The sequence below is a fragment of the Felis catus genome, chromosome E1 (assembly GCF_018350175.1).
Source record: "Felis catus isolate Fca126 chromosome E1, F.catus_Fca126_mat1.0, whole genome shotgun sequence".
Classification (NCBI taxonomy): domain Eukaryota; kingdom Metazoa; phylum Chordata; class Mammalia; order Carnivora; family Felidae; genus Felis; species Felis catus.
In genome coordinates this window covers 19,111,280-19,138,747 of record NC_058381.1, presented here as the reverse complement: position 1 = coordinate 19,138,747, position 27,468 = coordinate 19,111,280, and the positions used below count along the sequence as shown (strand labels likewise).

Below are 27,468 nucleotides of genomic sequence, written 5' to 3'. Positions count from 1 at the left end.
TTTTTTGTTCTTCTTGGTTCAGTCAGTGTAAATTCCACTTTTTTTTTTTTTTTAATAGGATCCACACCCGACGTGGGGCTTGAACTCACAGCCCTGAGATCGGCCCTGAGATCCAGTCACATGGTCTGAGCCAGCCAGGCGCCCCAATTCCATGCCTTCTTTAAGCGGCGGGCTAACGTGTATGATAAACTTCTCCGCTTGCCTTTTCCAAGGTACTTCAACTTAGATACACAGACAATGCTCGGGTCCCGGGGCTGGGGGTGGGGATGGAACGAGACCCAGCCGGGCGCACAATTCCTCCTCAGCAATCCAGCCTCGCCTAGGCTGGGGATGCAGCCCCTGCTCCGTCTCAGCCTCTCCCCTCTTCCTGTCCTGGCTGGTGGCTCCTCACAGAAACAGGGCGGGGCGCCGAGACCAGGCCGTCACGTCCCGAGCGTCGGGGGGCGGGACCTCGGGTGGCGACGTCACGAGACCCCGCCCGCGCCGCCCTGCTATCTCCCGCGCCGCCCGCCATTTTGTCTCCAGTGTCTGGTTTGCAGTTGGCGGCGTCGGAGGAAGTGTCTTGGTCCGTAGGCTTGAGGCAGGGAGCGGGGTCTATTGTCTGTGTTTGACTCCGTAGTTTGGTCCGAAGCCTTCCGGAGCTTTCCCGGGGCAGTCGGCAGAGGCTGCCGCCACCGCCCCCGCCCCTCCCCTCCGTCCCCCGGTCCGGGAGGGACCGATCCCGCGTCACGCCCCTCAACGTTCGCGGATCCCTTCTCTGTCGTTGCGTCCGCATCGCGCCCCCGGAATCAGACGGTGCCCCATAGATGGCCAGCTTTCCCCCGAGGGTCAACGAGAAAGAGATCGGTGAGGAATGGGACGGGGGGGTGAGGGGTGCTGGTGAGCCCGCGGGGGTTGTGGAGAGGCAGGGAGTCCCTAGAGGAGGAACAGTCTCGGAGTCTGAGGGAAGTCGGGTGAGCCGGGGCCAAGCCCTAGAGCGAAGAGGAAGGAAGCGGCCCCGCTGGTGGGTGTCGCCGAGGGGTAAATGGGGTCAGCGTTGATGGCTCGGCGGGAGGCAGTGGGCAGCACTTAGGGTCCAGGGAAACCTGGGCGCCGAGGGCCGTAGTGACCGTGTGGCCGGGGGCGGCACCCACCCCTGGGGACCCAGTTTTCTCTAAGGAGGTCTCCGCACTGCGATCAACCTGTCTCTAGGCTGGACGCCTGGGGCGTCGAGTGGATAGGATAGGCGAGTGCTGGGCGAGTCTCGTGGACTCGAAATTTACGACGGGAAAAGTAAACTTGTGTGTTCTGAGCTGTAATGGAAGGGGAGGGGTCCTCATGTGTATCAACCACTCTTAAAGGAGAAATGCGACCGAAGAGGTGCTATCAGCCTGGAAAAAGCAGTGTTTTAAAAAAAAAAAAAAAATGGCCTGGCGTTAAGAAAGGCGGCGGGTTCAGGGGAGGAGACTCAATTATCTTTCCTACACCGAGGAGCAGGGAGGAGCTGAATGGTTGGGTGGAGTGAGCGAGGAAAAGCTGTTGGATGAAAGAGCAGCCTGCAAAGGCTGCCTCAAAACGGGGCTGGAGACCAGCCCTGCCGCACTGAAGTCTGCGCAGTAGACACTGAAGGTTGCGTGGCGGCTCGGTTCAAAGCACCTCACGTTTAAATTCTCTCTTGGGGTAAAATAACTGGAACAACTAACGGGGGGAGTTGGTGCTGTGCATTGATTGATATGCCTAGTAAACACTGAACGTACCAGGTCACGTTATACGCCTTAAATATGTCCAGTTTTTATTTAAAAAAAAAAAAAAAAAACGTGAGATTTTTTGAAGTGAGAATTAGTGGGGCGCCTGGCTGGCTCAGTGGGTGGAGCATGTGACTTGATCTTGGGGTCATGAGTTGGAGCCCCCATGTTGGGTCTGTAGATTACTCAAAAAAAAAAAGTAAAAAAATTATAAAAAATAAAGTAGATGAAAATTGGAGGTGGCCTCTTAGCAGAGAGCCTTTGCATTTCTCCGTTCTTCGGCTAAATGGATGCCTTAAAATGGATGGAGGAGGTATTTCTAGAGAAAGGGAGAAGCTGAAATAGCCAAAAGGCCCCTCTGTCCTGTGTGTGGGTTGAGTTTTTACATCTAGAGACTGCTATCTTAGAATTCTGGACTTTTGTTCTCTTAGAGATAAGGTCGAATGGCAGGTTAGGAGGGGACTTCAACTCTGGTTTTAATAACTATTTTAGATATACAGAGGAAACAAAATCCATGCCCCATTTTTATTTTATTTTAACTGTGCTTTAAGTAGGTCCTGAAGTGGAACAGAGAACTCAGAAGTTCTTATTCTTAGTCCAGTGGGCTGCACCGCCCCCCCCCCCCATAATATCACAGATTTATCTTTCATTTATCTGTGTTTTACTTGATCTTGATGAACTATATTGAAAACTTTCCAGTCCTCTCCTAAGGGATGGATAGAGCTTCTGAGCATACGTGCATAAGGTAGAAGAACCATCCTCTAAGCAGCCTTTTCACTTAAAATTTTTGCATATTTAGTTAGGTCCCAGTGTTATTTCCTGGATATAATATAATATTACTAGCTAAGTGCCAAATATCTAAAAGAACTTTGGCCTTTTCTTAAGCTTTTTTTAAAAACCCATTTTTGTTTCTTTGTTTCTTTCTTTTGAAGTACCGTTTGGATACAGAGTTAAACACTCCTATCTCTATGTAGCTCTGTATCCATCAGTAAAGGACTTAACTTTTCCCCTTTTTTCTTGGGTATTAATTATAGCTCTTTGGTTTCTCAAGTACTGAAAGAAGAGGCAAGATTCCTTGAGTGATTAAAGAAGTGCGATGTGACAGGGAGCGAGTGCCTGGAGCTACTGCCCTCTTTCACAAGGCACTACCACAGATCCTCCCTTTCTGGTTTTGAAATTGCAGGGAGGAATGTGAAGAAGGAGCTAAATCTGGTTCGCTTGGTTCAGCAGTGACTCAGTGTCAGTGTGTTACTACTGCTGTACAGATAATGTAGTCTTGTATTTTATGGCTGAATTCCCGGGACAGGCAGCTTTTCCCTTATATAAAGTCATTAAATCATGGATTTCTTAGGATACTAACATTAAACAGATGCAGATAATAAAGATTTAACCTAAAAACATTTTTTAAGGCACTTCATTACAACCTTGTGCTACTTGATAATATTTAAACCAGTGCTTGAATCATTTGATGCAAAGATCATTTAATATGCCTGTTAACAAGCAAGGAAACACCAAGGTAATTATTCATATAATACTCGTGACATTATGGCAGCTAGTTATTTGGCAGTTTTAAAATAGTGACCCCAGGGGTGCCTGGGTAGCTCAGTCGGTTGAGCATCTGATTCTAGATTTCGGCTCAGGTCATGATCTCAGGATTGGTGGGATCGAATCCCCGCATTGGGCTTCTCCAGACAGTGCGCAGCCTGGTTGGGATCCTCATTCTCCCCCTCTCTGTCTCTTGCTTGCGCACATGCACATATTCACAAGCTCTCTAAATAAATAAACTTAAAAAAAAAAAAATAGTGACCCCATTTCTCGAATTTCTGAATATTTAAGAATAAATTCACTTATCATTTCATGGTCTTTGTTATTTGAACCAGTTTTTTAGTTGTTAATTTCCAGCCTTTATACAAGAGGAGTTTTGTGATTGTCAGCAAGGTAAAAGAAAAATAGAGTGATCTTAAAATATAGACAAAAAGAAATGAGTCTTTTGTGGGAAAGTTGGTCTTGCTTATGCTTGCCAAAGGAGTGGTGAGGTATAGTCTAATTAACCAGATGTTTTTGAAGTTGAATGCAAGGGCCAGTCCTCTATTGTTTGAGTTAACACGAGTATACTCATCGAATTTAGCCAGGGACTTTCTCTTTACGATAATGTTTGGATTTTTTGGTTGAATTTTTTTTTCCCCAGTTGAATTTTAAAACTTGTTTCTTGGGGCACTTGTGTGGCTTAGTCGGTCATGATCTCGCAGTTCACGCGTTCTGGCCCCATATTGGGTTCTGTGCTGACAGCTCAGAGCCTGGAGCCCGCTTTGGATTCTGTGTCTCCTTCTCTCTCTCTGCCCCTCCCCTGCTTGCACTCTGTCTCTCTCTCAAAAATAGAGAAAAAAAATTTTTAAATAAAAAAAGTAAATAAAATTTTCTTCCCTTATTTGTGAACTTTCATTTTTCCTCCTAAAATTTATGGATTTTTTTAAAGATAGGTATGATTAAACAGAAACCTAAGTTATAAAAAAGGATTTAGGCAGCAGTTGCAAATTCAGGGGCCAGGCACAATGAACTACTGTGGTGAGATGTCCAAGTATGACTGTGGGCTTGGAGGAATATAAGCAGCAGCAAGCCCTTTCAAAAATCACTTGTATGTTTCAAAAAAAAAAAAAAAAGAAGAAGAAGAAGAAGAAAGAAAAGAAAAGAGAAAAGAAAAATCATTGTGCACGCATATGAGGGTCACTGGTTTGTGGATTTTGTATTAAGAAAGTCATATAACTGCCTGTGAAATTAATGTCACCTTATGCTGTATTGATACAATCGAGGCAGGGGTAGATGGGGGTTCTGCTGCTTTGATTCAACCACACCTAAAGTATAGTGTTTAGTTCTGGGTGCCACTTTTATGAGGACCATAACTAACTGCAGTTTATCCAGAAAAGTGATGAAGGTGAAGGTGGGAAATGGACTTGAAACCATGTAATCTAAGGAATGATTGAAAGGCCTGTGGAGTTTAGCCTGGTGAAAAGATTTAGTTGCTGATGTCATGGCTGTCTTCAATATATGACTATCATGTGAGAGAGGATTAAACTTATTCTCTTAGGTCACAGTCAGGATTGAGTGGATGAGTAGCAAAGAGGAAGGTTTTTGAGTTATTAAAAGGGAAATTTTTGGTAATGTCGGCTGCACAAAAAATAGAATAAGCCTTTTTAGGCATTCATATTTATGAATATCTTAGAAAATTTGGTCTCAGTTTTGTTTTACTTTTTAAACCATAGTTCATGGGTAAATGTATCAAAGACTTGGGCAAGGAAACATTGAAATCAGTAAGAATGGTAACTTCTACATATGCTTTCATATTCATTCAATAAATATTTACTGGTCACCTGTCATATACCAGGTGCTCCACTGGCTATTGGCAGAGCACGCATTGAGACGTGAAGTGACACCTGAATGAATACATTTGAGGGGGTTGTATGTGTAAGTCTGCTCTAGCAATAAGTAGAAGTAGGGGTTTTTTTTGTTTGTTTTTTGTTTTGCTTTCTAAGTGTATTTATTTTGAGAGGAAGAGAGAGAATCCCAAGCAGGCTCTGTGCTATTGCTCCATCCCACAAACTGTGAGATCATGACCTGAGCTGAAATCAAGAGTTAGACACTCACCTTACTGGGCCGCCCAGGCACCCCTTTATAAGGATATATGTAGTTTAGTTGCTGGGAAGTTTAAACCAAAAACATAAAAATACACTGTGTTGACCAGACAACCAATCACAAAATAGGGAAACAAAACTGGTAGTAATTTATACCTAAAAAGGGAGAGTAGCAAAATTTGAAATCAAGACCAATCCAAGAGAGCATTGGTGATACATTGATAAAGATTCTTTTCCTCAAATTGAGGAAATTCTGGCCAAATTTGCGTGCACACATGGACAGGAAGAGCTTGTTGATCGTGCTTCTTGTTAAATGCAGAACAAAAATTCTCTGTGTACTCTGGTAATATGCCAGTTTTTGTTACGAATGCTAAATTGAAGTACTCTTAACTAAACTTAAAATATATGAAATTTGTCCTTGAAAACCAAAAGAATTATTTCCAATTTGGGGTCAGTTTGTGACCACTAGTAATATGCTTGAGGACCACTATTTGAGAATCACAAATGTAATGCATTTTCTTTCTTTCTTTCTTTCTTTCTTTCTTTCTTTCTTTCTTTCTTTCTTCCTTTCTTCCTTTCTTCCTTTCTTCCTTTCTTCCTTTCTTCCTTTCTTCCTTTCTTCCTTTCTTCCTTTCTTCCTTTCTTTTCCTTCCTTCCTTCCTTCCTTCCTTTCTTCCTTCCTTCCTTCCTTCCTTCCTTCCTTCCTTCCTTCCTTCCTTCCTTCCTTTCTTTCTTTCTTTCTTTCTTTCTTTCTTTCTTTCTTTCTTTCTTTCTTTCTTTCTGGCAAGCACAAGTTGGGGAGGAGGGAGAGAGAGGGGCACAGAATCTAAAGCAGGCTCCAGGCTCTGAGCTTTCCTCGCAGAGCCCAATGTGAGGCCCAAACTGATGAACTGTGAGATCATCACACGAGCTGAAGTTGTACATCCAACCGGCTGAGCCACCCAGGCGCCCCACGAATGTAAAGCATTTTAAAGCACTAGTTGGGAGGTTATACTAAACCTTTAAGTCCCTTCTAGTTCTGGAGGTTTTTTGTGTGATTTTTGTGATGTGGTCCTGAAAAAAAAAGAATATTCACATTTAAATAGACCATTTAATAGAGCTTTCCTTTGAGTAATGATGTAATACTGTATTTTATAGTGGTTTGTGATTTTTGAAAGCTACAGACTTTTGGGTAAGTTTGTTTAGTCTGTTGCATTTTATTTTTATTTTTATTTGTTATTTTAGAGAGGCACGTGCCCAATAGCAGTGGAGAGGGACAGAGGGAGACAGAGACAGAGAACAGAATCCTAAGCAGGCTCCATGCTCAGTGTAGAGCCCAATGTGGGACTCAATCCCACGACCTGAGCCGAAATCAAGAGTCAGATGCTCAACCAACTGAGCCACCCAGGCACCCCTAGTCTGTTGTATTTTAAATGTTAGCAATTTGCTGAAAACCTAAGGCAATGCCAAAGTCAGGACTTAGTAATTGTTAGCTCCGATATATTACATTATTATCACTTAACCAGTTTTTTTATTGAAGCTTTCTAAAAAAGCTTTTGGGTGAGGAAATGTTGGAAAATCATTTTATCAAAACTTGAAGGTAGTTATCATTAACGGGTCTTCACACCAAGGGTCTCCCTTCAGATGGTAGAAAGCAGAGCTCCTTATACCTTGTCTGCATAGAAGCTCCACAGAGTGGAGTGTCTCAAATTAATATGGAGGCAGTCTCCATTGTTGGTTATATGTGACATCCTATATATATGTTTTTTTCTTTTAGTGAGATCACGTACTATAGGTGAACTTTTAGCTCCAGCGGCTCCTTTTGACAAGAAATGTGGTCGTGAAAATTGGACTGTTGCTTTTGCTCCAGATGGTTCATACTTTGCTTGGTCACAAGGACATCGTACAGTAAAGCTTGTTCCGTGGTCCCAGTGCCTTAAGAACTTGTAAGACTCTTTCCTTTTTTGTATTTTGTATCTCTTGGTAGGATTTACTATTTTCTGTGTGTGGAGTAATAAAAAGATGGTAGACTATTATAAATGTGTCTTAATCATAAGCTGAATATATGTATTGGAAAATTTGTAGGAAGAATTATCTGACCTTATACAGTGTAGAATATGTGTATTAAAAAGCAGAATCATGGTTCCTTGGTAGTGTATACCTTGTGTTGTGCTAGGGCAGGTGACCTTTGCTATGTGACACTTTTCGGATTTCACAACATTTTATTAGATAACAGTGGTACATGTAATTGATCATGTAATTACTTCTTATGTACTTAAAATTCCTCTGCTTGGATTTATTTGAGTTTCAGTATTTTTGTTAAAAGTTTTTCTAAGATATATCTTATACTAAATTTAATCTCTCCCTGCTTTTTGTGTCTACTTGACCTTCATAGTTATGTTCATTAGTGCCATAGTTACATATTGCTTTAGGTCTAGAAAGTATGGGAAACGACTGATTATTATGGGTTATTTTTAAGGTAATTTTCTGGTGTCAGTTTTATAATTATCAGGTTTTTGTTTTGTGTTTTGCTTGTTTATACTCGTTTTAGGTTAGCTAAAGGAGTCCTAATAGACATAGTGGTTTTGAGGAAAATTTCAAAACAAATAAATTATAAATTGATTATTGTTGAATTTAGTCTTTTTTAGCAACTGAGAATTTCTTTTGATCTGATTTTATTTGGTCACACCCTTGTGACTAATAGCAGTTTTCCCCCTTCTCATCTATAGGAGTCTATTGTTATTCAGTGTCACTGTGACAAATAATGCTGAAGTTATTTTAGCAAACATTTATCATTATTTAGTATCTATAGAAGTTCAGAGTAAATAATAACTAGATTTCAGTCTGACCTTTTTTTCCCCTCAGTCTCTTGCATGGCACCAAGAATATCACCAATTCAAGCAGTTTGAGATTGTCAAGACAAAACAGTGATGGTGCTCAGAAAAATAAGCCTCATGAACATATTATAGACTGTGGTGACATAGTCTGGAGTCTTGCTTTTGGATCTTCAGTTCCAGAAAAACAGAGTCGTTGTGTCAATATAGAATGGCATCGATTCAGATTTGGACAAGATCAGCTACTCCTTGCCACAGGATTAAACAATGGGCGTATCAAAATATGGGATGTATATACAGGTACAGAGCCATAGTTTTAAAAGCAAACCTGATTGTTTTTTGATGCAGGGCATCTCTAGGCACTACAAGATGTGATTTGAGGATTTTAACTTACTGAAAAGCAAGTATTGATGCTATGAGTGTGTCTTTATAGTTGGCCTGAATATCATCTTCAGCTCGTGGTTTTAATTTAAGTAAATAGAGTTCTCACTGCTTGATCACTCTTCAGAGAATATTACAGCAGAAAAGGGCATGCCTAAGGAACATTTAGTTAATTATCATTTATAAACTAGTAATTTAGTTTATGACTCAAATAGCAGGGTGTTTTCTTATATACTTTTTCAGTGATAGCTTGGAGGCTTTCAAGGCAAATCTGGTTTCAACAATCATTGTCTAACCTTTGGAAGGTTTTAGTGACATTTTATCTGAAGTTTAACTAGATAGGTTGAGAAGTTAAATTCTTTGGGCAGTTAAAAGTGAACGTATTGTTAACTGACTAACACAGTTTCTGACTGATAGTATGCACTCAAAAATTTGAAGGTTTTTTTAAATGAGCATTAAAACAATACGGTAGAACACAGCAAGTGATGCCAATATTGAGTGAGGATAATGAGTCAGTAAATTTGATTGGATTCTTGAAAAAAAAACTTAAGGAAAGCACATAGATTTTCATAGAAAACAAAAGTCTTTCAAGTACATTTTTTCACTGATTGTCTTTGAAAATTTAGATGGTTATTTGATAACATTTATCTTCTGGGGAGCTTGACATTCTGTTAGTAATCCAAAGCCAAGGAAAAGAAAAAGGAAATTTTGACTTTATATTTAAAATCATACTATACAAAGATTAAAAATGATAATTAAGCTTTCCTGATAGTAAATTAACTTGTTTACACTTCAGGAATTCCCTTTAAACTTCCCTAAAAAATTTAGGCTTTGCTTTCCTGGAAATAATCCATTTTAAAACAGTACAAAAATAGAGATTCTTTAAAGGTGATAGTAAAAGTGCTAATAAGTCACCTTACACTTGATAAACTAAGGAGGTGCCAAGGATTTCTACTTTAGATTTTTTTTTTTCTTTTTAATGGTGAAGAGCCCTATTTTAAAAAAAATAGAAGCTGATAAAATTACTAACATTGTCTTTTTCCCCTTTTCCATTGCATTTAGGAAAACTCCTCCTTAACTTGGTAGACCATAGTGAAGTGGTCAGAGATTTAACTTTTGCTCCAGATGGGAGCTTGATCCTTGTATCAGCTTCAAGAGACAAAACTCTGAGAGTGTGGGACCTGAAAGATGATGGTATGTCTTTTTTCCAGCCTGTGAAACATAATGAGTTTCTTGAGAGGTGGTGATCATCTAGGGCATTCGACTTTCAAAGTGGCATATGATCAAAGTTTCCTTTTCTCTAATCATTTGGTCCCTTTCTCTGTGTAGATCAAGCAAAATCATAAATGTAATCCAGAATAGGAGCCAGCAGTTACTCTGAACAACATATTATTCAGAAACTAACCACACAGATCTGTATCAACGATTTGAGGACACAATCTGGGTCAGTTTTAGGATTTTGTATGAACTGGTCTGTGTTGGTTTATTTCATTCATCTTAGGGAAGGTTATTAACTTCCTTCATTTGCTTAGCAAAAATTTAAGTAGATTTTGAAGTTACAGATACATAATTTAGTAATCAAATCAAGTATAGATTAAAATATGATTTATACACTGGAATCTGTAATACCTAAATGCTAATAAGCATAATAGTAAGTTGGATAGGTTAAGTAACAAATTATCAAAAGTAGAAGACTTGCTCTCCAATATAATAAAAGGTATGTTAGTGTTAACTACTCAAGTTTTTCTGAAACTTTGTCAGTTGCAGTGCTTACAGAGTTGGAGAGTTCTATCTTATTTGAAAGGACCAGAGATGAGCATTTCTTCCCCCTTTTTAGCTGCTAATGAAAGAGATTACAGTTTTGGCTAACACCTTATACTTAAATAATATGTTTTAGGGCTCTACCAACCTCAAGCTGGAGGTCAAGGTCTTGCTCAGAGGTGTTGCAACTTAAATGTAGTAGGAGACAAAACCCTCAGGTTTGGAGACTCATTCCTGCTGATGGGTAATAACCATTGCCTGATAAAAATCATATGCTAATGTTACCAAACCATGACGGACCTCCTCTGCATTTCATCATTTGCTGACTGCTCAGCTGTTGAGAGATGAAGAGATTTCTCAACAGTTGTAACAGTAATTAAATTTTTATTTTGTTTTGCATATTAAATACTGCTTGCTTTCTCAATACATTTTCAGTGTGTGCATATGTTTTAAGAACATAGACTCAGTAAACTAACCATAAGCTCAAGAGAGTAGGGACTTTGTCTTATTCACAGCTCTATCCTCAATGGCTGACATACAGTAGGCATTCAGTAGGTATTTGTAAAATTAAGAGTTAAAATCTACGTAGACATAGTTGTGTGCTTTAGGTATAATGCGCAGGGGCTTTGGAGCGGAATGTAGTTATCAAAAAGGAAGAAGGATGAAAGGTATTTTGAAGGTGTTTCTCAAGTCTCAGCCTTGAAATGTTGCAGTTCTTTCATTTGTAGAATAAGGGGCTTAGACTAAAAGAATTCTATCTTCGTAGATGAAGGGTCAGGAGACTTTTTCCTAAAGGGCCAGATGGTAAATCTCTTGGGCTTGTGGACCATGCCATCTCTGCTGTAGTTCCGTCTGCTGTTGTAGTACACATAAACAAATGGGCATGATTGTGTTCCAGTAGAACTTGACAAAGACAGGCAACTGGTGTAGTGTCCAACCCCTGTTACAGATAAATCACTGCCACTGTAGAAGCTTGCGATTCTGTGATTCTGCCATTTTTGAAATGCTGCTCTTTGGAAGTGAACTCTGGGGTTAACACCAGTATTTCTTTTTGTTCAGGAAACATGATGAAAGTATTGAGGGGCCATCAGAACTGGGTGTATAGCTGTGCATTCTCTCCTGACTCGTCTATGCTGTGTTCAGTGGGAGCCAGTAAAGCAGTATGTATCAAAGTTCTTGGACATTCATTGTGAATTGGATTATAATGTGTGCATAATCACTTTAAATCTAAGTAACCTATTAAGTCTGCTCGGTGTCATGAATATCTTAAATGTTTTATTTCATGATGGGGAAAATTTGCATGAGGGAAATTAAATATAGTTACTGATTGTGGAGTGAGAAATTGGATTGCTTTTAGTTAGAGATAATATTCGTAAAGTAAGGGATATGTCAAATTTATTTTTTTCTAAGATCTAGGAAAGTTTATGTGATATAGAAGAGATCTAGTCCAAATGTTAAGACATTCCCGCTAATTATTTTCTTCTCTGTTGTTCTATTTTTTTGTCCAGTTTGCCGTTTAAAAAGTTTTGAGTCCCAGCTGGTCCTGGACATTTAACTGAAAAGAAGTAACTTAAAAATCTAATAATAAAAATAGCACTCGTATATGTCTAGAGTGAATTATAGATGAATTGACATGTCTATCTTGCATAGCATACCTGTAGACAGATTAAGTATGAAGTGACTTGAGAGGGTTATGCTTATTGATGAACTCTCTTTTAGTTGTCTACCAGCTCTGACTTAGTATAGTGCAGGAGATCTTATTTAGCTTCAGATGTTTATGAAAATTGTTGAAGTCCAAATACATGTGATATTCACAATACACTGAGTTAATGGGGGGTGGGAGGCTGGTTATAAATGCATTTTATTTAGCCAAGAAGTATGTTAAAATGATAGTTGCAAATGTTGGAAGTTTAGAAAAAAAGTATTCAGTTCTTTAAAAATCATAAGAAGAACAAAGCTAGATATTGACATTGCTATTTTAGGCTGTGTGTTTTCCATATGCTTCTTGCTTTCCCTGTCACAGGTGGTGGCAGCAATATTGGTGTGATTGAGGTTATGCTGGCACCACTCGCACACAGGCGCACAATGGTGTTAGCTGGGCAGAAAGAGTGGCATCTCTGGCTACCGGGCTGGGGGCGACCTTTACCGTAGGATGAAGTAACCTTGCATTCGGCTGCAAGGTGTACTGTACGTACACAGGTGCTGGTCGATGTCCACTTTCTGCTTTTCTTTCTTTCTTTTTTTCTTTTTTAAAGTAATTTCCCCCGCAGTGAAACCCACTGACTCCTCCAAGTAAATTGATCTTCCGGTTTCAAGGAATTGGGAGTCTGACATGTGAAACCAATTTAATGTAATGTCATTGGCGTTCAGATGGTTTCTCTGTGCTATTTTTTTGGAATTCTTTGCGATGTTAGAGATACCTTAAGTCTTTGATCCAACTTAAAATTCGTATTTATTTTTCTCTGGAAGTAATGTATTCTGTCTGTGCAGAAAAAAAAGTAGCAAAAAGGATTGCTTTACTCCAAGAGGAGAGATTGTCTTACTAGGATCGTTCTAAACCTCCAAGCTCGCATTTAATGTAACTAGACTGAAGTAAACGTTCGAATCCTATTCAGAACTATTCTGCACAGTCTAAGTTCTGGTCTTATACAATTGAAAAGTATATGTAAACTTGTACTAAAGTAATTTAAATGTTTTATAGTTTAAATGTCTAATGATTGTGGTCGGTTTGGGAAAAATAAGATTGGCAAATCTTGATTCACAGACATGTTGTTAATTGTAATATTTTCATAAATTAGTTTTTTCATTTCATAATGTGGTTTAACATCCTTGTTGTTTGCCAAAGAAATTTCATTTGGCTGTGAAAATTCTCTTTGCTTGCAGTATCTGTTTCTCTTCCTAGGCTCACGTTGGTGACCCAAGCCTATTGTAAACAAGTGATTATCTCAAAGGGAGATGCCAATGGAGTAACAATTTGTTAACATTACATTTTCTGTCTGTATATTTTTTAAAAATTTGGTAGTTTCTGGAAAAAAAAAAAGAAGGGGGTTTGTAGTACTTAACCCTATTTACTTCTGTATATTTTAGTTAATTAGTTTTTGGAATAAATGGATTTCAGTATAACTTTGTGGTTAAGGTTAAATTGCATTGCCTTTTTTACGTTTAGGCTTATTTTTAAATTAACATTTAACAGAAACATTTGAAATAGAATTTGCATGTCTACTTTAATTAACTTAAAGACTGATTTTAATCTGACTATGACACTGAGCATATTCTTTTAATTATTCATAATTTATAATGTTTAATTTAATGTAATGTTAATTAAGCGTAGCAGTTGTAGTTTAAGTTGTGCCATTTTGTCCTCTGTGTGTCTGAAGGAAGCTATAACATTTGCCTTTTTATTGCAGGTTTTCCTTTGGAATATGGATAAATATACCATGATACGGAAACTAGAAGGACATCACCATGATGTTGTAGCTTGTGACTTTTCTCCTGATGGAGCATTGCTGGCTACTGCATCTTATGATACTCGAGTATATATCTGGGATCCACATACTGGAGACATTCTGATGGAATTTGGGTGGGTGCAGCATGCATCAATTGTAGTCTGTAATTCATCTCTGGCTGTCCGTATAGCTTTTAAGAAGTTACGTGAATGATTGGAATCACTAACATGTTGAACCTAAAATTGCATTTTGCCATAATTTTTTAAGTTGCAGTATTATTTAAGTCCTTGAATAATGCAAAGCTGTAGATACAAATTCTAAAAATAAATTTGGCTGTCTTGATACAGATCGTGTTATTGTCATGTAACAGCATATGACTCTGTAGAAGTGGTAATTATATTTAGAGTTTCATGTCAGGGAAAATAGTTGAAACTGAAGTTGGAGTTAATCTTAGTGATTTAAACCGCATGGTAAAAAGGAGATTAGTAATTCTTTTAAGGTTCCTTTCATTTAATATGAATCTATCAGCTCTCCCCAGGCTCCTCAGTTGTGTTCGTTGAGGCCACTTTAAACATTCAAAGACAGATGTACTCTGTACCTGGATAGTTTTGCTTCTTGAAGTGACCCTCATTTTCACTGAATACATGTATTTGACCTCAGGCACCTGTTTCCCCCGCCTACTCCAATATTTGCTGGAGGAGCAAATGACCGATGGGTACGATCTGTGTCTTTTAGTCATGATGGACTGCATGTTGCAAGCCTTGCTGATGATAAGTAAGTGTGTGAATTACAATTTGACCTATTTATTATTGTCTTTTAAAGATTTCCTTTTATCATTCTACTTAATGAAAACATTTTCAAAGCTTAAAAGAAAAAAAAAAGCCTTTCTGCAGTGTGGGTTTTAATGTCTCTTTCTCTAAACAAGACTTGGGGAGATGTTGTCTGTCTTAAAGAACATTGGCCTGAACTCAGGTCTTGATCTCTCAGTTGATGAGATCAAGCCCCACGTCAGGCTCTGTGCTGGCAGCATAGAGCCTGTTTGGGATTCTGTCTGTCTCTCTCTCTGTCTTTCTCCATCCCCCCTTCTCTCTCTCTCTCTCTCTCTCTCTCTCTCTCTCAAAATAAATAAAACGTTAAAAAAGAAAAAAAGAATATTGGCCTGAAGCGTATCCAGGTTCACTAAAGGTAATGCACGCCTTCCCTGTGCGCCTTGTTAACCAGTGTAAGCAAACTGGGGAGGTTTTTAATGAGCCCACAGAGATTTTTTTTCAGTAATACCTTGTAAAGGTTGAAGCAGAAGGACGTTTTCAAAGTGGAATAAATGGTAAAAATGGTCATTTGTGTCCACTGCAGTTGAGGCTACAAGATGAGATGGCACACGAGCGAGATGCACTGCTGATTGGTACAAAGCAGAAACTAGATACAGCCATTCCGTTTTCTCATGCTTTTATCATGCAGTGTGCAAGGATGCAGCAGTAAGCAGTTTCAGAATTTCAGAAAGTGACTCATTATCATCTTTCCAGAACATTAGCAAATGTACAAGGAGAGTTTTTTGGGTTTTTTTGTTGTTGTTGTTGTTGTTTTTTTGGCCAGCAGTCACTTTTTCTGTTTGTTCAGGTTTTGAATGTCCGGTCTCTGCTGTTTGTAGACACACTCTACCTATGTGAAAAGGCTTTTTTTAATGCCTTGGAAAGAGAGTATAACGGATCAGATATTAATTGAGTGTAAAGAGAAAGATTCCGGTTGTGACCATTTTCGATCTGAATACCGGGAAGGAGAGGTAGCCATGCATTATAGTCTCTTAAGTGTCAGTTGGTCCAAATTACCAATTGGTATAGGCTAGAAAATATTTGATAAAACAAGTTACAGTAATTGCTTGCTGCAGTGATGTGATATGTGCATGTTGTGTGTATTTTGTGACTTGGAACAGAGTGCCATTTTTATCTGAATTATAGAAGTTGCTTTTACTTTAAATTTCCTGTTACTCACTGTACAATTTATTTCCTTTCTAGAATGGTGAGGTTCTGGAGAATTGATGAAGATTATCCAGTTCAAGTTGCACCTTTGAGCAATGGTCTTTGCTGTGCCTTTTCTACTGATGGCAGTGTTTTAGCTGCTGGGTAAATAGAGTTTTCTCTTCTCTTTAAGAGGCAATTTAAGGTGGCTTTTGGTCAAAGCAGCCAGTATTTTATTGTCATTAAATCTTCCAGAAGGGCTCTTTGTACTACTGTTACTTTGTCATAGAGGATCGTTGGTTAGGTCTTCTTAATTAGGTTTTAACATGGGGGCACCTGGGTGGCTCAGTCTGTTAAGTGTCTGACTTCGGCTCAGGTCATGATCTCATGGTTCGTGAGTTCGAGCCTGCTTCAGGTTCCATGTTTCCCTTTCTTTCTGCCTCTACCCTGCTTGCATTCATTCTCTCCCCCCCCCCCCCCCCCCCGTTAAAAATTAACAAAAACATCAAATTTTTTTTAAGTTAGGTTTTAATGTGTAGCTTATGACTCATACACAGCTTTGAATGATAGTTGTTGGAGTTGTAGGATGTTTAAATATATGTACATGTGTGACTGAGCTAATGATTTCTTTTGTTTCTGTTTAGGACACATGATGGAAGTGTGTATTTTTGGGCCACTCCAAGGCAAGTCCCTAGCCTTCAACATTTATGTCGTATGTCAATCAGGAGAGTGATGCCCACCCAAGAAGTCCAGGAGCTGCCAGTTCCTTCCAAAGTGTTGGAGTTTCTCTCCTACCGCATTTAGAGGGCTCTGTCTTCCTGGTGCTAGGGACTGACCGAGCACACGTGACACAAACCTCAAGCTTGACTGACTTCAAGTATCTGTTTTTCAAGGTTTAGAAGATTTATTTAATTTGATACATTCTTGTAGTAGTGCATTTTGGTAATTTGATCATATTAAAATATTATTTATAGACTATAGGAGAAGTATTTCCAAACATATCAAATGTAAATTTTTTTTAAAGTTTAACTGTGAAAACATATACATACATGTATATATTTAGATATAAGCTGCTATGTGTTGAATGGACCCTTTGCTTTTTTTAACTTTTAGTTCCAACATGTATATATTGCTTCAGTAGATCCACAATGTATATCTTAGCTGTAAAGTGGAAGGATTTTTTTTTTTTTTTTTTTTTTTTTTTTTTTTTTTAATTCTGGGCCACTGAGTTAGATGGTAAATACTGGCTGAAGAAAGCTGAATTTCCTCATTAAAAAATGCAAATTTGGTTGGGGGGTGGAGGTCAGACCTCCGACCTACAAGTAAAACCCCTAGGGAAACGATTTTGTTTTCCTTAGGAACGTTATCCAAGAGATAGAATTTGAATGTGACATAGCCAGGGTTATAACTGGGAAAACGATGTGTGTGTCCTGTCGTGGCCCCGCCCCCATAACTATTGTTGTGGGCCTTAACTTTGGAAAGCAGCTTGCTACTTTAACCCCGTGGTGTAAAGTATTATAAATTTTAGTCCATTTGAAAAGTCCATCTACTGTATTATTGCTAAATATTTTGTTGTTTATACTAAGGGACAATTTTAAGACCGTGGTATTGCTTTTTTGTTGTTGTTTTTTTTTTGTTTGTTTTTTGTTTTTTTTTTTTTACATGTATCATATGTTTCTGCAGGGGTGATATTGGTGATTCGCCAAAGAGAAGCAATACAGTATATCTGCTTTTGCCTTCTGTTATTTATCGTACCTGCAGATATTAAGAATGTATGCATTATGTAAAATGCTTGATTATATATTTTTGAGTTTTTTAAATTAAAGACTTGTAAAAAAAAAACCACTCTCACAAATGTTTCTTCTGTGTGTGGGAAGGTTCAGTGCTTTTGTCTGTCTCCATCGTGAGACTGATGAGGCACCACAGCAAATGAAGCAAGGAGGCTGATGAATAAATAGTACAGGTACCATCCCTGTGCCAGTTCATGCCTCGTGGATGCAGCAGCTTTTATGTTGATGTGTTCTGGGAGAACTGCTGTGATTATTAATGCTTTCTTTAAAAGCACAGAAAAGCTTGGGGCGCCCAGCTGGCTCAGTCGGTGGAGCAGGAGACTCTTGATCTCTCAGGGTCATGAGTTCAAACCCCACTTTGGGGGTAGAGAGTACATAACGTGCGTACATACAATTTAAAAAATAATATAGAAAAGCTGTAGAACAAGGGAAAATCACTATTGAGCAAAAGAAAACTATAGTCTTTTAGGGGGAACCAACAGCCTCATAGTAAGTCTATCTCGTTAAAGTAGCCAAAGGAAAGTCTAGTGACGTGGGCCTTTTGAGGAGGTGAAATAAGCAAAACTTTTATTAGCCACGTGTGCTCTCGAAGACTTGTTTGCACCGAGAAATTATTTGAAAGTTCTTCCAGTTGGCTCTGTGAAGGGTGGAAGTTATAAATTTGAAAGCCAGTTGAAAATGTGCCCAAGTTGCTTCTTGAGAATCACCTATCTTATAAAAAGTAGCACAGAAGCATCTTATCTTTAAACCTGTTGTGATTTTTTACTTCAGAATGTGCTTTATAATTTGAAAATGATAAGGTACCATTACTTATTCTTCACAACATTAAATGATTTGCTCTCCAACCAACGTAAGTGATCAAGTAAAAATCGCATTTTTGGAAGATGCATTCTCTGAGAAGGCCGGATTGCTTACTACCTCTTCATGTGAAAATCACAGCGCCAGGGTGAATGGAAGATTGCGGAATATAAGTCAAGTAGAAACAGACTTAAATTTTCCATTTATCTGTGGAGACTGAGATAATAGGATGATACTGCTTCAGACTGAGTGACCCAAGGAAGGTAGGGAAGATGTGGTTGGGTCGGATTCTAGCGATGCTATTTTATCGGAATGATGCTGCTTTCTCCCATTTGCCAGAAGCGTGCCATTCGGAGAACTGGCAAGAGATCATTTATGTTCAGATGTGGTTTCCTATCTTGGTGCCCACAGGGGTGCCTCGCAGTTAGCAGCCATGCTATCTTTTCACAATTTCACATGATTTAAAGCGACACTTGAAGACCTGTAACTTGATCTTAGGTCTGCAAATCTTGACTTTATGATGCTTGATGTCCTCTGCCTACTTGTGACAAAGTAAAGTTGGATTCAGCTGGTTTGTACTGCCCTCAAGGGCAACAAGACAGCATTACGGCAGGAGCATGCTTCTGGGTTGAGGCAGTGGCCGATGGGTACAGAGGACTTGGCTCTCAGCCAGCCAGCACAGGGATGAGAAAGAGACTGAGAAGCCAAATATCGCCTCTCAAGCCAAAAACCGGAGAGTGAATCCAGCCATCAGATTCATCAGAATGAAGATTTGCGGGTGATAAAATTCTGACCAGGTTCTGGCCTAACAATGCATTTTAACTATAGAATGTATAGATTATAATATTCAAGTAATATCTACAATAGAGTTAAATATAGTTAATTGTATGTCAGTTCCAGAATCAGGTAAAGCATCCATTTGGAGTATACCGGTTTTATTGTTTTTAAATCCCCTTGGAAGAGCTGTCAGCAATAAAGTGCAACCTGGAGAAATGGTCATCATAACTGTAGCTTCTGTTTATGATAAGATGTTTAGAAGTGAAGATTTGTAGGCAATTTCATCCTGTGCTTGGCTCTGTAAAGCTTGCTTTTAGCCAAAAGCAAAAAGCTGGCTTGAGCAGGGTGTAAATTGATTTATTTATGTTACAGGTAGCTGGGTAGCTTTGTGTGGTTGTGATTTGGCATTTTTGTGGGTTTAATAGTTGAGTCGGAGAAAAAGATTGAGGGATTGAGGAAAGACGGTCAATTTTAATTCCACTTTTACCAACTCTGGCATTATTCTCCCTATTAGAGCCTACAACTCTGATGACGTTTGTGGTTTCTCTTTTAGAGATGATCGAAAGCTAGGAACTTTCTTTACCTGTACTACCATGAGAAGTCGTTCTTCTGTTCTGAAAATAAACCCTAGACTTTGGCTAGGAAAACGTGTAATACAGTGATGACCAAGGACTGTCCTCTGAAGACAGGTGAAGTGGTGACTCCAGTAAATTGTTTTGTGTAGATCTTCCAATTGATTAATAATGGAATGTTCTTACAGAAAAATAAGGATGAATATTAAAAGATAGCTGAGAAAGAGATAATGCTATGAAATACAGCAAGGAGTGAGGCTACTATAAAATGGAAACCATAAAGACCTAAGTTCGCACTCAGCTTTGGGGCGCCTGGCTGGCTCAGTTCAGAAGAGCATGTGACTTTTGATCTCGAGGTCATGAGGTTGAGCCACATTGGGTGTAGAGATTACTTAAAAATATGTAGAATGTTAAAAAACAAAAACAAAGATGTTTGCACTCAGCCTAATTGGCTCAAATGCAAAATGGGAAGTTCACCCAGTAAGTCATGTGATGCACTGGGTCGGTCTCATACCATCATTCAATGCTTTATTCTTGAAGAAAGCACAGTTAAAGCTTTCTATAGGACCAGCAGGAATACTTCCTAAATGCTTTTTTTTTTTTTTAAGTTTATTTATTTATTTTGAGAGAGACGGTGTGAGCAGGGGCAGAGATAGAGAGAGGGAGAATCCCAAGCAGGCTCCATGCTGCAAGTGCAGAGCCTGACATGGGCTCAATCCCACAAACCGTGAGATCATCACCTGAGCTGAAACCAAGAGTTGGACACTTAACCAACTGAGCCACCCAGGCCCCCCACTTCCTTCATGTTTCTTAAACAGATGGAAACTGCCAGAGCACACAGGTATCCATTTCCTTGTATTCCCCAACTGTCTCCCCGACGTCTAAGGCCCCTAAGACAATTTGGCAGAAATTCTAGGTTTCAAGCTTGAATGATACCAGTTAGCTTAGAAGAGGAAGCAAACACCCCTGTGGGCCTGTGCTCCAAGCGCCCGCAGCCCCACATCAGGGTGTCTCTACCATCACCTGCTTTGGGACATGAGCCTGTTTCACTGGTTTTACTGAATTTCATGACATTCCAATTCTTGCAGATATTTGAGTCTCTGACCCTTATGTCGATGGCCTCTTTTTGGTGGTCACAGATATGCTGCCCCAGCACAAAGTGGTCTTGCCCCTTTCTCTTTCTCAAATCATCAGTCTTAATTTCTACACCACTTCCTTGGCCTATGCCCTGTTGCCTGTCACTGCTCCTTAGGTGTTGCCGCCTCATTAAGAAGGCAAAGGCCTCCCCCTGAGGGGGTCCTGTAGCCTCGGGGCTCTGCCCCTGGCTGGCCTGTGGGTCACAGTGACAGCTCCTTGGAACCATGGAGAGATGAAAGACTAGCCCTTGGGTCGCAGGCATGGAAGTACCCCTGTGTTGGGGAATTTGGATGAGAGGCCCAGAGCCAACTGACCCAGCTTGTGCGACGTGGAGAGAGCACCTCCTTCAGAATGTCTGGGCCACGCTGCTCAGCACCTGGCAAAGACCCAGCCTTCTAGGCTTGGCCCCATCTGGCCCATCAGGAGGGTGTTCATATAGCAGATTGGCCTGGTTTCTCACCCCAGGGCCTGTTGCCCGGAGGACTTTGCAGAAGTGTTGGCTGAGGCTGCAGTAGTCCCAAGGTTGATTGCAGACCCTGCCACTTAACAGCTTGTAACTTTTGGGGCTTCGAGATCTATCTATCTATATAAATGCTGTAATAATGCCTCCCCTACACAAGTAGTGTTTATTTTGTATCTATCTGTACAGTGTCAGGTACCCAGTAGGCATTCAGCATTTGTTACTACCATTCCTTGGGCATTGGCCAAGTGCTCAATGCTATTCCTGGTACTTTCCAGCAACTCAAGTATTATTACAGAGCCGTGGAGGTTCAGAGAGACTGACTTACTGGTCAAGGCCATACAACTAAGAAATGACATCCAGGATTTGAATTCTATTTCCTCTGTCTCCAGGGCCGTGGATGAGCACTCTTCTTTAGGCAAGGCATTCGGTCAACATAGACACCTATGCTAGTCCCTGCCTGTGCCTCCAAACCCTGGGGTCAGCATGCTGTCAGGCCTAACTTTTCCCCAACACGCCCTGCTTTTCCCTGAATCACAGAAGACATGAACTTACAAGGAACGACTCCAAATTTCATTTGGAGACGGAAACCTACACAGACCAGGAAATGACTGCTGAGCTCTGCCCTTTGCGTGCTGCCTGGGGAAATTACACTGGACGTTGGTCAAGTTTTTTTCTTCCGCGCCGCTCTCCTTAGGAACTTATCTCAAACGAATCACTTTTATTACCCACGTGAACAATCGAACGCACAGGCCGAAACAGGAAGCAGCAGAGCAGTCACTGGAGATGACAAGGTCAGCTGACCCGACAGCCACTGGCTTGGGAGATCAACACCAGGTCTGGTTACCAGGTGCCAAACCTAGAGGAAGCTTGAACCTCTTGCACCAGCTGAGCACCAGGGTTAGACTCACTTGCCTGGAGACCCAACAGGAACAGCCACAAGAGTGGCTCTGGAGACTTCTCCAGAGTCTGGAGACTTCTCCAGGTCAACCGATACAGATGCCATCAAAGGAGCAGGGGCAGTTCAAGGCAGGAAGGGGCCAAGTCAGAAATAAAGGACCAGAACATCCCTAACATACCCCTGGATTAAAAGCTAACACTCTTATCCCTCCGCATTTGAACAACTCTGAAATTAGCATGTACTTTAGAATCAACACTTTGAATTTTTTTTAAGTGGTACACGCTCACGGTACAGATTATAAGCAGTGGCATCTATAATTTAAGAGTTCAATGGGATGTTATTGATCACGTCAAGAGTAGAAGACATTAGGGGCGCCTGGGTGGCTCAGTCGGTTAAGCGTCCGACTTCAGCTCAGGTCATGATCTCGCGGTCTGTGAGTTCGAGCCCTGCGTCGGGCTCTGTGCTGTCGTCAGCTCAGAGCCTGGAGCCTGTTTCGGATTCTGTGTCTCCCTCTCTCTGCCCTTCCCCACTCACGCTTTGTCTCTGTCTCTGAAAAATGAATAAACCTTAAAATAAAAAAAAAAAAAAAGAAGACATTGGCGACAGATGAACGGGGTGCAAGGTAAGAGGACACAGGTGAAAGGGTCTAACAGTTGTGAGCCCTTCCTGAAAAACTGTTTGACAGTAAAAATCCAGCCAATGAAAATCTATTCCAATGGAAAAATGGCTAACATTTACAGACACTGTGATGTAGCCACTGTCCTAAGTGTTTTTTTTTTTAACATTTATTTATTTTTGAGACAGAGGAAGACAGAGCATGAACGGGGGAGGGGCAGAGAGAGAGGGAGACACAAAATTGGAAGCAGGCTCCAGGCTCTGAGCCATCAGCCCAGAGCCCGATGCGGGGCTCGAACTCACGGACTGCAAGATCGTGACCTGAGCTGAAGTCGGACGCTCAACTGACTAAGCCACTCAGGCGCCCCTGTCCTAAGTGTTTAAGCTGTATAATCCTCGCAACAACCCTATGAAGCAAGTATTGTTATCCCCATTTTATAGATGAGGAAACTGAGGCATAGAGGGCTTAACTAACTTGCCAAAAAGCCACCTGATAGTAAAGGATGGAGTCAGGATTCAGGCCAGCAAAACAGTTGCTCAGTCTGCAGTTGACCAGGGTTCGACTTGGAGCTTCCTGGCTGGCAGAGCAAAGTAGGATCTAGAAGTAAATACATGCCTGGGGCGCCCGGCTGGTTCTGTCGGTAGAGTGTGCAACTCTTGATCTTAGAGTTGTGAGTCTGAGCCCTATGTTGGTGTAGAGATTACTTAAATAAAATCTTAGGGCCGCCTGGGTGGCTCAGTCAGTTAAGTGTCCAACTTTGACTTAGGTTTTGATCTCACAGTTCGTGAGTTTGAGCCCCGTGTCGGGCTCTGTGCTGACAGCTCAGAGCCTGGAGCCTGCTGCGGATTCTGTGTCTCCCTCTCTCTGCCCTTCGCCCACTTGCACTGTGTCTCTCTCTCTCTCAAAAATAAACATCAAATAAATAAAATCTTAGAAATAATTAAAAGTAAACACATGCTTAATAAATATAAACCTCCACATGTATTTTTAAAGTAATGTCTTCATGATTTTATTGTTTTTAAAGATAAATGCTCATGGCTTTTTAAAGTCAAGCCATATGGAAAAGTACAAAAAACTGCATACTATTCCTTCTCCCAGAAACAACATAGGCGATCCCATCTCTGATATCTTACTTTGCAAATGAAAGGGAGGAAAAGAGGGAAAGAGAGAGAGGTAGAGTGCCTCTCTGGAGCTCTTCTGGGTCACTCTAGCTTGTTTTCTAGGCACTAAATAAATACTGAGAGGCCAAAGACACATCCTCAGACAAGGCCAAGGCGGAGTCCAGTTACACACTTGTAAGGCCGTTAGCTTCAGAGTCGAGAAATACTTGGTTTAAAATCTTTGCTCTACCTAGGCACCTGGCTGGCTCAGTTGGCGGAGTGTGCGACTTTTGATCTCAGAGTCATGAGTTCAAGCCCCATGTTGGGTGTAGAGATTATTTAAATAAATGAAACTTTAAATAACATAAAAAATTTACTCTGCTTTGTAGCTGTGTGATCTTGAACAAGTCCCTTTCACCTCCAGAAACTCCTCTTCCTCACCTGTGAAGTTAGACATCATCCTAGTATGTAAGGCCTAGGCTTATCAGGATTAAATGAGATCAAGCCAGGGCACCTGGGTGGCTCAAGCAGTTAAGCGTCCGATTCTTGATCTTGGCTCCGGTCATGATCTCACGAACCGTGGGATCGATAACCACGTGGGGTTGTGCGCTGAAAGTGTGGAGCCTGCTTGGGGATCCTCTCTCTCCGCCCCTCCCCTGTTCATGCCATCTCAAAATGAATGAATGAATGAGAGATCAAACCCCAGAAGCACTTAGCACAAGGCCTAGCCTAAAGTAGGGAGCTGTTAGTACTCTGCCTAAGGGGAGCACATCTCTATAGCAACAGGGGTGTTTATCATTATCCCCTACCCCAAACAAATTTGAGGCAAACCAGAGAAAACCTTTTTAGTGTATCAGCCATTGTTTCAGTGTTTAATTTCTGAAATAGATGCCAAAGGCCTTAAAAACAGACACACCCCCCTCAGCCTCCTGTGAGCAGGCAGATGATCAGGGAAGGATGAATAGGGAGGCGGAGAACTGGATGGAACTGAGCCCCGCTTCCTGCCCCCAAAATGCAAGCCTTGCAGCGCAGGGTCCTTCCACCGGAGGGGAAGGCACAGAGGCTGCAGCCCAGGGTGGGCAGAGGTTTTTGCCGGAACCAGTACGAGGGCCACCTCCCTGACCTGGGCTGTGTGCAGGCATTGTGTCAGAGGACACTGTTTAGCTGCCCCTTGGGTGTGCACCCATCAGGACGCATAACCAGCCTCTCAGGCCTGCCCACCTCTGCCCAGGCAGTGGCCAGCCTACCCTGGCTTCCTTGGCATCCGGGGCCTCCCTCTACCCCAGCACTTGTCATTCATGCACTCATTCATTCATTCATGCCTGCCTTTGTGCATTCGTTCTGTTAGCTAGGATGCAAGGGGAAGTTATTCCAATCAGGAGGGCTGAAAGCTATCCGTAGAAGGGAGCTGTCAGTAGAAGGGACACAAGCAGGGAAGGAACGTGTGCTGTTTTGCAGAACAGGGTTAGTTTTGCTTTTCGGCTACATGACAGCTCAGAAAGAACATACTAGAGAGGGCAAGGTGAGAGACAGGGGGAACAGAGAGGAGCGATTACATCATTCATATCTTCTCCACTTTGCTGCAGAGTATTAGTTACCTTTTTTTTTTTTTTTTTTAATATTTATTGAAGCAGTCTCTACACCTAATGTGGGGCTAAAACTCACGACCCAGAGATCAGCAGGCACACGTGCCCTTAGGTACCATTCATAATCGCCCCATGGTATTTCAGGAGGTTTTGGTTTGTTCGGTGATAACAACAGCTGATATTTCTACACACTTCCGCTTCACATAGTTTACCCTTTTATGCTTATAATAATCCCATGCAGTTGGTCCCACTCTAGTCAGCATCCTCGTTTTCCTGGAAGAAACTGAGGCACAGGGAGGTGATACAACTTTTAAGGCCGCACAGCTTAGTGGCAGAGATGGGCCTTGAATCAGGCAGGCTGGCTGTCTGACCACCACACCACCCTGCATCTCTTGGCCCCCTGGTTTGCAAACATTTAGCCTACTCTGGGCGGCAGCCTCTGGCAGCCCATAGGCCCAAGGAAAGGGCCCTGGATCCAAGGAGCTTTCCATCTAGTGAACGAGCTCTCGCTGGTTAGACATTTAAATAAGGTTGCTCCCTCTTTTCTCCTATTAAAAATAGCTCCCCGAGGGCACCTGGGTGGCTCAGTCGCTTAAGCGTCCAACTCTTGATTTTGGCTCAGGTCATGATCTCACGGTTCATGGGATCGAGCCCCGAGTAGGACTCTGCACTGAGAGTGTGGAACCTGCTTGGGATTCTCTGTCTCTCTCTCTCTCTCTGCCCCTCCCCTGCTTCCTCTCTCTCCCTCAAGATAAATAAATAAAAACATTAAAAAAAAGAAAACAAAAAAGGTCCCGGAAGGAGGAAGCTTTTGTAATGCCAAAGATGGGTTAGTGGGTCAAAAGTCACACCTTGTAGCTCTTGTGCACTTGGCCTGATTGCTTTCCTGAAGTGTAGAGTCCATCTAAACCACAGTCAGCAGGGGCGCCTGGGTGGCGCAGTCAGTTAAGCGTCCCACTTCAGTCAGGTCACGATCTCGCGGCCCATGAGTTCGAGCCCCACGTCAGGCTCTGGGCTGATGGCTCAGAGCCTGGAGCCTGTTTCCGATTCTGTGTCTCCCTCTCTCTCTGCCCCTCCCCCGTTCATGCTCTGTCTCTCTCTGTCCCAAAAATAAATAAATGTTGAAAAAAAAATTTTTTTAAACCACAGTCAGCAGCACATGCAGGTGTAACAAGATCCCCACAGCCTCGTCAGCACTGGGTATTATCTTACCAAAAACGATTTGGCACTTGATGGGAGCAACAAAGGCAGAAGAAAAAGAAAATAAGTTTCCTTATAACTTACAGCCCACTGACAAGTCCTTAAGAGACACAGAGACGTGGAGTGACGTCCCTCCAGGAACTCTCCTGCCTCGATGATGACACTTTGCTAGGGGCAAAAGAAAATCTTAGCTTAACATCACCATGACCCCGCCGGGAGCCTGTAAATCTATTTTAACATATAAAAATTCCTTTGGAAACTTCCTTTCTCTCTCCCCCCCCCGCAAAGATATATGTTGACAATCATCCTCCAAGCTTATGGCCCCTGATGTACATCTGGAGGGTCTCATGACCGAGTTTTTACTAAACAGTAATAAACGACCTTTTCCTAACAGCAGCTAGCCCCTTCAAGGTCCTGGAAACCTTGCTTCCAAAATACCTTAGAGACTTCCGCTATTTCTTAACCCCCTCCCAACTTGAAGATATATGATCAGTCACTCTTCACAACCCCAGTCAGTGCAGCTCTTTTTTTTTTTTTAAAGTTTATTCATTTTTTGAGAGAGTGTGAGTGGGGGAGGGGCTTAACTCACAGAAGTCAGATGCACCTCACCCAGGTGCCCCCAGAGCAGCTCTTTCTGCCCATGGGTCCTGTCCTCATGCTTTAAGAAAACCCCCTCTCTCTCTGCTCCAAAGACATCTCAAGAATTCTTTCTTGGCCATTGGCTCCGAACCCCAACACTCCGAACCACATCAGCACATAGCTTGTAAAAGAGGCAGTTGCTGCTGCTGTGGGTTCCCATCTCCAAACCTGTCCCTGAATGAA

The 27,468-nt window shown here is 41.4% G+C and overlaps 1 protein-coding gene across 2 annotated transcripts; it reads left to right on the top strand.

Moving 5' to 3' along the window:
* Nucleotides 1-94: 94 nt before the first annotated feature.
* Nucleotides 95-17,249, top strand: WSB1 (WD repeat and SOCS box containing 1). Of its 2 annotated transcripts, none has more exons than XM_045044231.1 (9): nt 95-212; nt 7,110-7,278; nt 8,198-8,466; nt 9,610-9,741; nt 11,368-11,468; nt 13,716-13,888; nt 14,415-14,528; nt 15,767-15,874; nt 16,354-17,249. In XM_045044231.1, exons 1-9 carry the CDS (start codon nt 152-154, stop codon nt 16,511-16,513), a joined length of 1,287 nt encoding a protein of 428 aa, XP_044900166.1. In that variant the 5' UTR covers nt 95-151; the 3' UTR covers nt 16,514-17,249. The 2 variants fall into 2 exon arrangements, with proteins under 2 accessions (XP_044900166.1, XP_003996573.2); XM_003996524.6 differs by lacking the exon at nt 95-212 and adding an exon at nt 512-846.
* The last annotated feature ends 10,219 nt before the right edge of the window (nt 17,250-27,468 follow it).